Source organism: Pocillopora damicornis, chromosome 12, assembly GCF_964200805.1.
Source record: "Pocillopora damicornis chromosome 12, jaPocDami1.2, whole genome shotgun sequence".
Classification (NCBI taxonomy): domain Eukaryota; kingdom Metazoa; phylum Cnidaria; class Anthozoa; order Scleractinia; family Pocilloporidae; genus Pocillopora; species Pocillopora damicornis.
The window spans coordinates 298,727-313,688 of NC_142681.1; the positions used below are offsets into that span (position 1 = coordinate 298,727).

Sequence of the window (14,962 nt, forward strand, 5' to 3'; positions counted from 1 at the left end):
GACAACTTCATTTCTAGGGGCCACTCGAAAGAGCCGTCAATTTTAAAACTGAGGTGCCCTGGGCCGGAGGTCGATACACAAAGTTCTCATCTGGTCGCATCCTGGTTCCTGGGCGGGGTTCCTGTGGAGTCTTGTGGGGCTCACTGTGCTAATGCTAGCCAAAACCTTAACAAAGGCGCGCGCGAATGAGGCTATGGTCACCATGGTAATTTGGTTTTATCAACTGAGTTGATAACGTTAATTAGCCAAGAGTTTCAAAGCTGACGTTTCGAGCGGTAGCCCTTCGTTAGTCCTTCGTCACCTTGCTTTTGTTTCAAACCTGAGCACGCTGGACTAATATTAATTAAAACAAAACAAAAGAAAACAAAGAAAAGAAAAAAACAGGTTTAATAACTCAGTTCATAAACGTCATTTGTCTAGGGGACTTAGCATTCCTGTCACTTTGAATGTGCACATGATGCTTACTAAAAAGAAAAGGAGTGAATCCTTCAGTGAACAAACCAATGTTCAGTAACCTACACTGTTCACAAATAGAACAACCAGACAGACACCAGTTGGCATAACTGTATTCGATTGACAAATTTTAACTCGCGGCTAATTATTTATTGACCTACAGCGAAGAACCATCGATTTCCAATGTTTGAAAATAAGCTGGTCGACGACAAAACAGAGACAGATATAACAATTGTACTCAGACTTTTTGTTCAATTTTGATAAGCTTCTTGGCTGACTGCTACGCAGGTTTCTTAACTTGAGTAATTTGATATTTGGGCCACAAACCATTCGACTGGTGGTGTCGCTGCTGCTGAGGAAAAAGGTCCTGTTCCGCACTGTTCTTGACTGGATGAGAATGGCTTAGGTTTTTTTTTCATGTAAATTCTTGCATAAAGGAAAAGGTAGGGAAAAGTACCGAACAATTTACCATGTTTAGTCTACGGTTAAAAGTAAGCAAATATTTCAAGTAGAACAATCTTTATTGCTTAAATTGATTCTTCTAATTGTATTCTTTCCAGAAAGTTTGTGATCACTGAAAAGATAGAGAAGTATCAGAAACATTCTCATGTTCCGAGCGACCGCATTATTTGTAGCATTTGCTCTCTTGTCAAGTCTTTTTAACCTGTGTAAGTATTTTTGAGACATCAAAATTTCATTCGATGACCCATGTTACTAAACAAACTGGTTGCTTGTGGGGTTGCACTTTTTTTATGATAACCGTCAAACCTTCAGTGCAGTTTCTGTTATCCTACAGTATTACATCAATACTGCTCTACAGTTTTCTATCATAAAAGGCTCGTGCCTCTTGATAGATTTATCCACGATGCTGGTTTCAAGTTCGTAATTAGCAATCCGTGATGGACCATCTATGCTCCCTTTTAGTTTCCCCTTCCCTCTTTTCCAGCCAAACTACCATTGAAAGGTTTTCCACCAATTAATCTCACTAAAAAGCCTTTACAAAATTGAAAATGAACTCGTATGTGGTTGATTGTCGAAAGTAATTCATTTATACAATTGGGTTCTACCTTGCTACGCTCTGATTGGTGTCAAAAACTTGAGTTTCCATTTGCTCCTTGTAACATTTTCCTTTGTTCTGATTGGCTGTTGAGGTTTTACGACACAGTCTAATAGCAAGCTATATTTTGTAACCCTCTAAACATCACTTGCATTACAAATGTGACAAGACATCTTACTTTTTTGTCAGGGGTACAAGCGTTTAAAAATGTCCAACAGAGAGCACAAACAAGAGATCTGAACGGACTGTTAAAAAGTATGTAAATGATTAAGCTTCTGTCCTTATACTTCAGATAAGTTCAGTTTACTTGTTATAAACGACAAATCAGATCATAAATCTATGATCCTATACTTAGGATTTCTCAGCGTAAAAGATAAAGACCTAGTTCACGAATAACAGTTACATTACTAGAGGTGTGCACCCCTGATTTTGCGTCTTACCCTTTGACCTCCTTTTTTCACCTTTTAGGTAAATTCATTACATTCGCTCGCCATGGGTTTGAAGAACACAACAATTTCCGTACTCTTCATCATGTTGCACCCCTCAAATGGTCAGACAAGTTAGCCATACAGGCTCAAAAACTCGCCTACAAAATGGCGCTCAAAGGAACCATTCAGGTCCCGGGTATTGATTTGTTTGGCGAGAACAGAGCCAGGCTTTCCGCGGTTAATTTCGACTGCGAGACGGCTGGTGAAGAAGCCACCAAGATTTGGTATAATCAAGGTAGTAATTACAGCTTCGCTGATCCTAGGCTGAACAGCAATACTGATTCATTCACTCAAGTTATTTGGAAAGGAACCCGGGATGTTGGAATGGGTTGTGCACAGAGGAAAGGAACATTAAGCAATGATATATTTGTTGTTGCTTTGTACTACCCTCCTGGAAATAGTCCGCGCGCTCTTCGGGAAAATGTGGTCAGTCCTAATAAAAACGTTAACGATGCATATTCGTCGATATTCCGAAGACGAGATGAGTTATCTAAAACCAAACGAACACGAATTTTGACTCGAGAAAAAGAAAGACAAAAGCGCAAGAGACGAAAACGAGCTTGAACGTTGATTCCTTTTTCCCTTCCCTCCGCCCCTGAAAAAGCTATGGTAGGAAGAACGCCGTTTGCGCATGCGCACAGAGTAACTCCCTTATGAGAACACATCCCCGTATAGTACTGTATATGTCCGTTGTGAAATGGCTCTGAAGTGTTTCGTTTCTTGATCAACCACGGTGATCAACACAGCATTTATTCACGCAGGCGAATACAAGATAACCCGTGAAACGAGGATGTGGAATTGGTCAGCAAGCAAGTTTTAGGAGTTAATAAAGAAAAATCAGTTCATCGTTGGCAGATTTCTTAAATGTTTAGTGAACTTACCATTTTCAAGTTCCGATTGAATGGAATAATTGTCCTTTGTCGTGAATATACAGACAGTCAACACTGCTGCAATCATTACAAAACACCACGGCTTAAGTAGATAATCAATAATGTCTGCGGGAAATCTAATTGAAAGAAAGCGGATAATCGATGACCCTGACAAAATGATACGCCTACTTAATTCTTTCTCAAATTTAATTAAATTTAACGATATTTTCTTCGCAAATTTTTTTTTTTGTCATGGAGGATGTATTTTTTTATTTTTGCCCACCTGCCGCTGTTCCTCACAAGGGTATACTTAAAAAAAGCATCACTGATTCTCAAAGCACCATTAAGAAGTATCTAGAGAGCGCCGCCTGAAGCAGTAGTTATGCATATAAACACTATTTAATGTCCTAAGAAAAAGGATAGGAGCAACATCTTGTAAAAAAAATGTATTACGATGCTTGTATTTTTTCTCTGATTAATTACAGTGATCTCAATTCAAGACTCTATGGAAATAATTTCTTCTTTTTCATCTTTTTACTGTTTTTAAGTTTAGTAATGACGTGACGATGTTCAATGAATGGAGTTAAGTGAAAGTTTTTTCGGTCGATAAATTTTTAATAATCAGCATAATGGCGAACACCTTGAATTTACTTCGCAGAGGTTTTTGAGTTATTTGTCATTCATTACTAACAAAGTGAATTGCCATTTCTTATAGGAGTAATGAGGTTAGTCTTTTGCATTTCTCTTAAAGTAACTGCCTAAAAAAGACGTCTAGTATGTGAACATTGTCTTAATCTTTAAGCTTGTCATTTGTTGATAACAGGTCACTGTTTAGACGTTATTTCGCTATTTTACTTTTAGAATGAAATTATTGAGATGATGTCAATGTTTGGAAAGAAATTGTTTGTTTCTTGGACAGTGACCAGAGAAAATGTGATGTTTGGGCTTAAGAATTTTAGTACTTTAAAAACAACGGTAGCTACAAGAGTTTGCTGTAGATCTGTACGAGAAACTGCCGGATAATCTATCTATTGTGGCACTTACATTATTCCATTTATGTGGGGAATGTTGCGCAGAAAAGCGATAGAATTACTTATGTTTGCGGTAAAGAGTCCCAAAACTTCCCATTATCGTCAACTCCTGTTAATCTCCGAGGAAAATTATTATCTTCAAACCAGGTTGCAACAACGCCTGACGTACTCTCCGTTCAACCGTAAAATTTGTCTTATTTCTCACCAACAGTTCCATTCCCCCCTTTTACGCATAGACCAGAAAACTACTCGAGAAGGTGAAATATTAGAGTACACCTATGTTCAAAAAGAAAAAAAAAAGAAAAACAGGAAGTAACAATGGCTAACATTTAAAGCGAGTGCAGAGGCTAACTGTTTACATATTCGGTTGGACATAGTAAAGTGGGTATTGTAAAAATGTAAGATTATCATTTAGTACCTGCTACTTAACTGAAGGTTATCGATGACTCCTACCGCTGGTGAAGGAATTGTAGTCGCAACTATCTAATAGATAGGAAAGCACTAGTTAAGAGTTATTTCTTGGTGCAATCAAATCACATTCGTACTTTTCATTTCACTTGATGCCAGCAGATGTAAATCATTAAGTTAAGCAATGAAGATGATGGTAGTTACAAGTGTACTGATCTGTCAAGCTGCTTTGTGCCTTACGAGAGCCGAAGGTTAGTTTATTTTGTTAAACTACTAAAGATCTTGGATGTTCAAGTACTTGTTCAAATAAAGCTTGAAGATTTTAGATATATGAAAATTCACATATTTGCACTGCGGTGGAAAGAAGAAATTAAGAGATCCTCGCAGCTAAGAACACTACTGAAACGAGTAGTTGTAAATAGGACCTGAAAAAAAAATTCAGGCCCGTACGGGACATGAACCCATGACCTCTGCAATACCGGTGCAGCGCTCTACCAATTGAGCTAACAAGCCAACTGAGAGCTGGTCTATGAATTGGGTCCAAATAAACATCCAAGTGAATGAAGATTTTAGATATATGAAAATTCACATATTTGCACTGCGGTGGAAAGAAGAAATTAAGAGATCCTCGCAGCTAAGAACACTACTGAAACGAGTAGTTGTAAATAGGACCTGGAAAAAATTCAGCTCCCAGTTGGCTTGTTAGCTCAATTGGTAGAGCGCTGCACCGGTATCGCAGAGGTCATAGGTCCCGTACGGGCCTGAATTTTTTTCAGGTCCTATTTACAACTACTCGTTTCAGTAGTGTTCTTAGCTGCGAGGATCTCTTAATTTCTTCTTAAAGCTTGAAGTTTTCAATGGAGTGACAGAAGTGATCACATGGTTTCGTGAAACAAAGAGGGAGAGAACACACACAAAAAAAAGAGTGACGCGGAACAAACAAAGAATACAGTTACATTACAAATAACTTACTAAAGTGGATGACTCTCTTCACAAAAGGCGTTTTGCCTCATCATTGTAAGACTCCTTACCCTTTGCATTGCAGATGAAAGAAATGAATACCAGATGTCAAAAGCATTTAAGAAATCCATTGAATTACAAACTGCTTACGTTTACCGCAAAAATATGCCCAAGAGACATCATTACTCTGGTAAGGAATGAAATAATGTAAAATTCAATGTTTTCCTGAAAACAAAGTTTTTCGGTTTTTTGATGAGACAGAACATGATTATTTCTCTGTGTTCTCGTGACAGTGATCCTTGGAAGTAGTGGTAAAACTGTTATTGGGCCGCTCGTTCCTGAGTCTGACGATGAACAGATCCACAGAGTTCAGGGATTTGTGCTTAGACCGGACGCTATTAAGATCGGTTAGTGTTCAAAACACTGCTGTTAAGACCACTTTGCGATTAAAAGGCAAATCAGAAAAACGTTAGGATCAAAGGGGATCGCTAAGTACGTAAAAGTATCTTACATGTAGCGCGAATAATAGTGAGAGACCAATTAAGAAATGAATTTCGTTTGGTTTATTATTAGCTTAGGGGATGGCGCAAGTTTTCAAAAACAATCACAGCGTGTTCTTAAGCAAAAGCTATGCGACCCCAAGTTTTTCAGGACTAGTTTAGTCTGTAGATTGCGTTATTCAGCATCCGGGCTAATGTATTCATGTATTTCGAAGACATCTTGGCGAAGTTAGTCCGTTCTGTCCTCCTTTCCCTGTTTCAAGGTAACCCCATAGAATTTGCAGGAACAGCTCTAAGCACCCATAATCGCTATCGCAAGTATCACCACGACCCTGCACTAAGGTGGTCTGACAGGCTGTCATCGCAGGCCAATAAGATAGCTTATCAAATGGTGCAGCAATTCAGTAAGGATAACTCCAAGAGATTTGAGGTGCCTGATGAGGAGAGTCTGGGAGAGAATGTGGAACGATTCCTCGGTGTACAATTTGGATGCGACTCGACTGCAGCCATGAAAGCAACCGATAACTGGTACCAGGTACGCTTCATGCGTGTTGAATAATAGCGCTACTGCACCTTCAGGGGACACCCTCGAGTTTGAGGAAAAGAAAAGTGTCCCCGCAATGGAGGTAACAGATATAAGGGATATTTCGGATTAAGGGAGAGTGCTCCAGATTGAAGAGCATGATAGTACTTGAGTATAGCGAGATACAGATTGGTGCCTTAAAGTTCACCTAGGTGATCATTTCGGTTAAGTGACTCATCGGTTTTTTCTTTCTCCTCAGCAAAGCAAAAACTATAGTTATAACTACCCTCACATTCAAGATGGAACTAGCTCCTTCACCCAGTTGGTTTGGAAAGGCTCACAGTCCTTTGGAATGGGCTGTGCTCTACGTAAGGGACTCTTGGCCAATGACATTTTTGTGGTGGCTCTGTACAGTCCCCCTGGGAACGTAGGAGACGGCGTGTCTCTGAATGTCTTGAGGCCTGGGATCAAAGAGGCGGCCAAGCCTGATGTCTACTCAAATATATTCCGTAGAAGCAAAATGGCTAAGAGTAGAGACAACATAAACCGTAAAAAACTAGATTAATTCTCATTTGAGTGTCGAAAATAATCCAGACCTGCATCAGTTTTAGTTTGTTTTTGCTTTTTGACTAGTCTAGAAACTCACGCCAATCAATTGAAAACTTACGCGAATCAAGATTAGGTCACTGAGGCTTTCCTGCTCTTCAGGCAGTTTGCATATTTTTACTTTGAGTTGCCGTTGATTCTTAGCAATAATTTACTTTGTTTGATTGGCCGCTATGATTGCTTTGGTTTTATGAAAATTGAAGGGAAATTTTCTTGCCTCGTGAGTACGATTTAGCTTCGAGATAATCTGGTTTGTTTGGGCTCTTTTCCTTAATAATAATGAGTGTTTACAGACATCAATTTTTTTACCAGAAAAAGTATCCAAATGAGTTCTTTTGTATGTTGTTTTTCAAATCTAAAATTGTCGGGAAAATAGGGTGGCTATAAATTTATATTGACTGCAGTTAGTTAAAGTATGTATTTACGCCGTGCCTATCATGCCTGTTTGTGATTCTGTGGTAAAGAGTTGCGCTAAATCACAAAAGTTTCGTAATCACCCAACAAGTTAAGCTTGCCGTTAAAAATACTTTTTAAGAACAGTACCCAGCTAATTAAATGTACTTAAGAGCCCTACACGCGGATGACTACCCTACGCTGTTCTGTGACTAACTGGTTATTTCACATCTTTAAAGGACAATTTATGCCTGTCTATCGGGTCTGAGAGGGGATCATCATGTTGCTGAAAGGTGTGTGGGTGAACAAGAAAGACAAATAAAATTGTGTTATTGGTTCTATTAAATTAATCTATGCTACATTTCCATTGATTTATCTACGTTTCGGCAGGGTGGGGCTCCAGGCGAGTGTGATTGAGTACGCATGCGTCTCCAGCCCTTAGAATTGATACTAAACCGGAAGTAACTAAAGAAGGAACTAAACCGGAAAAAGAAGGCGTCATGAAAAACATTAAATGATTGGCGAATAATTTTCTTTTCATCCTAAAGAAAGTGTTTTCGTTTTAATGCAAGCAAGATATTTCTAAAATCTGATAAACAACAGAGAAGAGAATTGCTTCTCCATGGCCGGCTGTACTGTTCGACCAGCCGGCAAAACACCTGCTGTTGGACACCAGTTGGGTAAGATGAATACAAAACCGTTTATACTTGTCCTGGATGACATTAAGCCAAAGCATGCGAACAGATATGAATTTTATCTAGGCACAGGTCTTCTTGTGTCATGGAAAACTAAAGAGTGAATGTCAAGTGTGAGTTTGAGCAGGAAATTCTCTATTGATCTTTATCTCTCTGATTGCCTACGAATGGTCAAAGAGGCGATGAGGCCACAACATTCGTCACTTCTTAAAATAGCATCAGTGCTCATGGCTGACCGAAGAGAATATAATCCTAACATGGTAGAGAGTCTTGCATCGAGTATCCAAACTCAGACGAGCAGATGCTGATTGCACAACACCCCTATTGTCGTCAAAGTAACATTTCAGCCAGTGGTGGTGATGGCCGCTCAGGTCAACACTATGATAACGAGTTTGATAGGACTGGTGATGTTTTGTTTATTTACTGCTGAGATATATCACTATTACAGTCATCATATCAAACTCGTGATTTCGAGAAGATCATTGGGGAAGGGGAAAAAATTGACGCATTTGGAAGTCAAATTCCCTAAGAACTACCATGCTACCGGAAGGCTCTTTCTCCCTCATAGCAAGATCGTGGAGCCGTTTGAAATTTGGTTTACGTCAGAATTGAACAGAAGTCGAATTGACTATTATTATGGTATGTGACCAAGTAACATGTTCATATGGCACTTAAACTATCTACTCACTCTTCAGTTTAACTTCTGAGTCTAATAGGGAAACTGTTGATGAAAAGTGTATTGCTGTACATCTGCTTCATTTTTTTTTCTTCTTAGAGGGTAAGTTGGGCGGGCGCGGGTCCACGCCTGAAGTGAAGTTTTACCTCACCAGCCTATTCACAGGGATACCGGTCTGTACTCGTCCGTGCATCCAGAAATCTGCCTTTGATATTTTGGACGATCAGAGAGCTTTTGTGCCTTTCCCTGAACGTGTCTCAGAGATAGCCTCAAATACAATGAACGAAAAATTGCGCGCTGAATTGTACCATTACACATCGACTTAAGTCACGTAAAGTTGACTTCGTGCGTGAATGTTTCTTGGACAATATTTTATGTAGAACTAAAATTCCCAGTCCTTCTATACCAATAGACAGTGAATGGTACAAAAGAAGCAGCATAAACAACACCTTTAAAAGGAAAATCACTGCCTTCCATGAATCACTGTCAGCAGAAAAAGTGGGTTTTAGCTTCTGATATTGTTGATTTTGTTTTTATATCTTAAAGGTACGGACAAGACATACCAAAGGGCAGACCTTGGCGAGTATGGGGTGACATTCAAAGTAGTACCAATGTACACAGAGAAAGATGGTAATTATATCGGCTGCTGGAAACTTGAGGGACACAAAGGATGGCCAATTATACCACAGCCTATTGTGCCCAACATGACCTACTTTACGGTTAGACACTTCAACACCAATATTAAACAAATGCCATACCTGTTATTCAGCACTCGATTCTCTCATAGCTCGAACCTAAGATTTCCTCGAACAATTTTGTAAGTTATTCCTCAATATAGAGGTTTAAATATGTTACTAGAGTCGTAATAGTGACGTGAAATATGTTATCCTTCGAAAGTTTACGAAAAAAGAGAACAGCTTAGATTTGACATCGCTACATTAAACTGAGCTCCTGGTTTGACTCCAATCGCCATACTGAACTATTTTACCTCGACATTTGGCTAATCTCTTTTCTCCCACAGTACGCAGGTGAGGAAGTATACATGGGCACGCCTGTCACAAAGTGGGAATACCGCTACCTTGTCTTTGACATGCTGAATACTCACACTCTCCTGGTCAGCAAGATCGGACCAGTCCATCCCGTGCGGTATGAGATGAAGGGTTATGACAGTCTTATGGCGAGTTATTATGATAGTTACGTGTTGGAATATATTTCATTTGAAGAATGGAAACCTGACTTGGACAAGTTTGAGTTACCAAAAGGTCAGTTGTCGTTTAGATCCTGTAGTCCATGATGCAATTACTTCTATTTTACAAAACTCTTTTAAAGCTCATTTGTTCTTACCTTCTCTGTTTCCTTTTTTTCACTGTTTTGTGTTGTCGGTTAAGACACTTCAATCCCATAGCCCCTCTCTCCTCCTTGATAATAAACGGTTACCAGTGATGCTTTAAGAAAACAATGCGAAATACTGGGATGGGTGAAAGGGGGGTTAAGGGGAGAGACTGTTATTCCTAAAAGGATAACTACAAAGGAGAAGCAGTTTTCGGTAGTAGTGTGTTAGTGAGAGCGTAACTCAACCTCAACCTACCCCAGCCATGTATTCCAACGCTATGCGTGAGTAGTTGTGTTTTACAGGAGTGTCCTTTTTTCAGATCAATGGTGCTACAACTGGTCACACTCTTTAGACTCTCATTTTGTATCAAATCCCATGGGTGAGTTTATGTCTTATGGAGAGGACCTAGTGGATGAGATGTACCACATTTACAACCAAAATCACGGCAAGGTCCATGATTCTAAACATGAACACGTGAAGAGAAAGCACATTTTCCGCCACAATATGAGGTAAGAGTGAGGGTAAAGCGAATTTTCAGGATCACTCACGAGGAGGAGTAAAGCAAAATCAAGTGAATCACAGATTACCATGTGAAATTTATATGTACTCACTATGTCACCTGTGTTTGATGGTAACTTTTTCCTTAAGCAGGAATGGCGGCGTGATAGTTTTGAAAGGCGATTGTCTCCGTCGTGCTTGTAATTCTTTGCTTTCCAGAGAATAACAAGATTCTGGCCTTCACTTAATGTCTATGCTAAGACATAGAATTTTACTTCTTTTAGGTACATCAGGTCAATCAACCGACAGAATCTTACTTACAAACTAGCTCCGAACCATTTGGTCGATCTTACCGACGAAGAATACGACGGTCATGGAGGTATGACAGAGGGCAGCTTGGTCAACTTATTAAATCGTTATTGTGGTAAAGCTCAAATTAGGTTACTTCTACAGAAAAATAACACATCTGGTTGATACAATCCATATTTCAGCAGTTGGATTCAAGTTTCCAGTCTTGGATGAACTTAAGGTGTAAAATAATTTTGATATGCGTAAGGATATACCCCTTCATTTGAAATATGTTAAAGTCAGGATGACGACAAATGCAATGAAATGTAACTAATTGGTGATTTGTGATGTGGAATATAAGGATATGGGAGATTAATGATGTTTACTTTGATTTTACTTCGTTTATTTGCAGGGGCTAACGAGGATAACAGTACGGAACATGAAGGAAGTGTTCATTTGGAGGAACATGAAGCCCATAGTAATGTGATGTCGGCACCAAAGGCTATTGAGATTCCAGATGAGTTAGACTGGAGAGATTTCGGTAGGAGATGATTCATTCTAGGGTTCTTAGTCCATTTGTCAAGACGCTTACATATTTACATCCCAAGTTAGCACCTTACACATATTGGGACTATCGTCAGATTTCAAACAAATCGTCTCATTTTGGGCGGTTTCGTCTAATTTGGGATGGTTCCTTTTTTTTCGCATGGTTGCGCCTCATTTACAAACAGAGGTGATCACTAAATGTATGATCTTGGCGTACATAACGAACCCAACTCGATTTGCAATAATTTGTTTGCAGGGGCAGTAACACCAGTTCGAGGTCAGGGGATATGCGGTTCGTGTTACGCCTTAGGAGCCGTAGGAACCGTGGAGGGAGCATATTTCCTGAAGGTATGAATCATCCAGCTTAAATAAATTGTCTTTTGTTCCTTCATATCAATCATAGCGCCTAACCCTTGGGTTTTGCGGTCGTTGTTAGACAGGTCGACTTGTTGAACTGTCTGCACAGCAGATAGTTGATTGCTCCTGGGGGTCTGGGAACCACGGCTGCAGGGGAGGCTGGTATAACAAAGCACTCAGCTGGATTTATCTGCATGGAGTAGCGAAGGCAAAGAATTATGGGCCTTACTTAGCTCAGGTAAGGGCTTTATTCGCATGTTATTGCGCATTCTGTTTGAGTATCGTAAAAACAAATCCAAGTTAACTATCACTACTTATAGGCAAACTGAGTCACCCAAATCAACACAGAGCATTAATCATTATTGAAAAGATAAAAAAAGTACCAAACGTTGGAGAATGCTTTATTGTTCACTATAGGAAGGAACGTGTGAGACCATTGGACTCAAAGAGCGAATAAAAATCGACGCCTTTGCCTTTGTCCCTAAGTACAATAACAGTGCACTTAAAAGAGCCATTGCCAAGTATGGTCCTGTCTGTGTGTCTATCAATCAAAAGCCCCTCTCTCTGAAGTTCTACAGCTGGGGAGTCTATGATAACCCCGAGTGTGGTAGGTTCCTGCTATATTTGTTTTTCAAACTCGTGCTTGTTGTTGAAAACAATCAAAACAAAACAACCATAACTAGCCTGATATTGAGCTCAATTTTTGTTTTGCATGTCGGCAATTGCATGCTACTCAGAATGACAAAAGAGAGTGGCAGGGTTCTCATGTTCATGCGCTTTTCTGATTGGCGCATGGCAGTCGTGTCTCATAGGTCCCACGCTGTCATAAATCGGCAGGTTACGTTATCCATGAAATCTGACTTTTCCTCGTCAATTTGCGCTTTAGATAACAGCTCTACACTCCACACGGTTCTGGTGGTTGGTTATGGCAAAGAGAATGGAGTTCCTTATTGGTTGGTAAAAAATTCGTGGTCCGCGACCTGGGGAATTGACGGTTACATCAAAATGGCATGGAAAGGCAACATTTGTGGAGTTACAAAGAACCCTGTGGTGGCCTTAATGAATCACACTACTTTTCAGTTTCCTGTCAAGGAGAAAATTAACAATGCTTATCCATTGAATCCAAAGTTTATGGGAAGGAAAATACATGCACAACATAGGCCAGATAAAAACAGAAATGGATCTAAAAGCGAATCGATCTCGTCTGGTGATAAAAATAGTAAGGGAAGAGTTACTTCAATTTCAACTAAGGACTACTTGGGGCACTCAGACGGGAAAAACGGAGAAAAGTCTTTTGGAGTTAAGGAATCTACAAGAACTTCAAACAGAAATAAATCAAATAAAGTAATTGTAAATAAAGATGAGAAAGGTAAGGTCGAGATGAACCAAAAAAGTTACTCAAGGAAGGAGGAATTAGCAACGAAAAGCGTCGATGAAAGCACAGGAAAGACTTCCAATATGGATATTCCACCACCAACCTCTAAGACTTTCGACTTTTATTTAAAAAGAGATAAAAATAATGCGGATAGAACGCCACAGTTAACTAAATCACCAGAAATTTTAGCAAATGATTTTTACGAGGGTTACAATGTTTACAGGAGCGAGAATTTTTCACCCTATGGTAATCGTGACTCAGCCTATAAATATCCAGAGGAGAATAATGCGTGGACTCAAACGAGAACTTATACCGAGCCAAGATATTTCATCCCCTCATATGATTACACTGCCTATGATTCGTATCCTGTGGAGTTAGCGGCACCTTATGATAAAAATTATGAATTGAGGAGCGATAAAGATCCATGGTATCCTAGCGACAGGAATCAGTGGTATCTTAGCAACAACGCCGCTCCAGGAATTGATACTCAAAACAATAAAATACAAAATGATTTAGAGACTTTACCATCTCAAATGGTAGCAAAAACACATGAACCAGCAAATGCAAAAGATCATGGCATGATTAGAACAGAAGCACAATCAACTGATTCAACGAGAACTACAACAGTTACAGCAACAACAGCAACGAAGAGAACGAAGCAGCTTAATAGCCGACCACGCCCAGCCAAACCTCCCAGACATTACACCGGTAAATTACAAGAAATTTATGAAAATCTTGAAAGAGTCATTGCATCCAGCCTGAAGAAGAACACAAGACTTCGCGGTTAACAATAGTGTCTTTATGCCTGCTACGACAGATGAAATTAGGTTTTACGTATCCTGATAAATTCTACCCTCCTTTCTTTCCACGTGTTTCTTTTGCAGTATCTTTAAATATTCTCCTTCCTCGCTCATCTCTTCTTCCTGTTGGGTCATTATTGGCTCTTTCATACTTTTTTTTTCTTACGGAGCTAATACTTCCAGTGCTTCTTCAAGTTAAAGATAGTTTCGCAAGTCACCACTTAAGAAATAAAATGTTTTGAATTGCTCCTTTGGCAACAACATGAATGATAACAAACAAATCAGTCCAAAAAATAATGGCTGAAAATTATTAGATGTTGATTGAGCAGTATATTGCTGCCTACACGTGGAAGAATTGACCAGGCTGCAAATGGCGGCTAGAAATACTCGATTTATTGTTGCCTCTCAAATATGTATAATAGAGGAAGAAATGGGAAAATAAAATTACTTTATTTTTGTTTATACAGTATTCTTCGTATTCTCATAGGTTACCTTTTTCAAGGGAACTTGCATAGTTCACGTATCGAGTTTAGTTCCTCTACATTCAGGCCGTCGTCATCCTCAATGCTGCCTTACGTTTGACCCTGATCAAAGTCGTGAACATGTTGGGGTAAAAGGCAAACGGTGTTCGGACAAAATAGTCCGAATGTTACCATCCGAATCAAAATAACCAAAAAAAATGAACAAACAAACAAGAAACAAAACGAAAAGAAAGCAAAGAACAAGTTTAATGTGTTATAACTACTAACGTAGGTTTGATGCGTAGTTGTCGGTCTAACCGGTGACTTGGTTAAAACATGAAGTAGAATGGCTTTGTTCCTTAATTAAGACAGTGATTGGCAGATTGGATTGGCTCATCGCCATGTGACCTGATCTTCAAAACTCAGTTGGTATCTGACTTAATCTGGTGTAAACTCCCTTTTTTTTTTTTTAAAGAAATTGTGACGAATGTTACTGGGCACTGGTCTAGTACTCCCCTTCCGAAATGTCATTCATATCACCGGTGCCTTACCATTTTACACCGACTATTTAGTAATTCTCCTTACTGTCTTCCGTACAATTCTTATAATGTTAGTTCTAAGTATTTGGTATTGGATCAACTAATA

The 14,962-nt window shown here is 39.3% G+C and overlaps 3 protein-coding genes across 6 annotated transcripts; all 3 read left to right on the forward strand.

Moving 5' to 3' along the window:
* The first annotated feature begins 556 nt into the window (after positions 1 to 556).
* LOC149035955 (Golgi-associated plant pathogenesis-related protein 1-like) lies at positions 557 to 3,363 on the forward strand. 2 transcript variants are annotated; one of them, XM_089190217.1, is made up of 4 exons: positions 557 to 896; positions 1,014 to 1,121; positions 1,700 to 1,765; positions 1,979 to 3,363. In XM_089190217.1, the coding sequence occupies exons 2-4, from the start codon at positions 1,061 to 1,063 to the stop codon at positions 2,560 to 2,562; spliced, it is 711 nt and encodes a 236-aa protein (XP_089046343.1). In that variant the 5' UTR covers positions 557 to 896; positions 1,014 to 1,060; the 3' UTR covers positions 2,563 to 3,363. The 2 variants fall into 2 exon arrangements, with proteins under 2 accessions (XP_089046343.1, XP_089046344.1); XM_089190218.1 differs by having other exon boundaries at positions 763 to 896; positions 1,018 to 1,121.
* Positions 3,364 to 3,475: 112 nt separating this feature from the next.
* On the forward strand, positions 3,476 to 7,612 carry LOC149035956 (Golgi-associated plant pathogenesis-related protein 1-like). 3 transcript variants are annotated; one of them, XM_089190215.1, is made up of 6 exons: positions 3,476 to 3,592; positions 4,466 to 4,557; positions 5,352 to 5,456; positions 5,560 to 5,673; positions 6,030 to 6,301; positions 6,549 to 7,612. In XM_089190215.1, exons 2-6 carry the CDS (start codon positions 4,491 to 4,493, stop codon positions 6,852 to 6,854), a joined length of 864 nt encoding a protein of 287 aa, XP_089046341.1. In that variant the 5' UTR covers positions 3,476 to 3,592; positions 4,466 to 4,490; the 3' UTR covers positions 6,855 to 7,612. The 3 variants fall into 3 exon arrangements, with proteins under 3 accessions (XP_089046341.1, XP_089046340.1, XP_089046342.1); XM_089190214.1 differs by having other exon boundaries at positions 4,469 to 4,557; XM_089190216.1 differs by lacking the exon at positions 5,560 to 5,673 and having other exon boundaries at positions 3,478 to 3,592; positions 4,469 to 4,557.
* A 599-nt stretch (positions 7,613 to 8,211) lies between these two features.
* LOC149035957 (counting factor associated protein D-like) lies at positions 8,212 to 14,322 on the forward strand. The gene is made up of 10 exons (XM_089190189.1): positions 8,212 to 8,622; positions 9,206 to 9,378; positions 9,681 to 9,921; positions 10,312 to 10,501; positions 10,775 to 10,869; positions 11,191 to 11,319; positions 11,581 to 11,672; positions 11,761 to 11,919; positions 12,099 to 12,288; positions 12,568 to 14,322. The coding sequence occupies exons 1-10, from the start codon at positions 8,343 to 8,345 to the stop codon at positions 13,842 to 13,844; spliced, it is 2,826 nt and encodes a 941-aa protein (XP_089046315.1). The 5' UTR covers positions 8,212 to 8,342; the 3' UTR covers positions 13,845 to 14,322.
* The last annotated feature ends 640 nt before the right edge of the window (positions 14,323 to 14,962 follow it).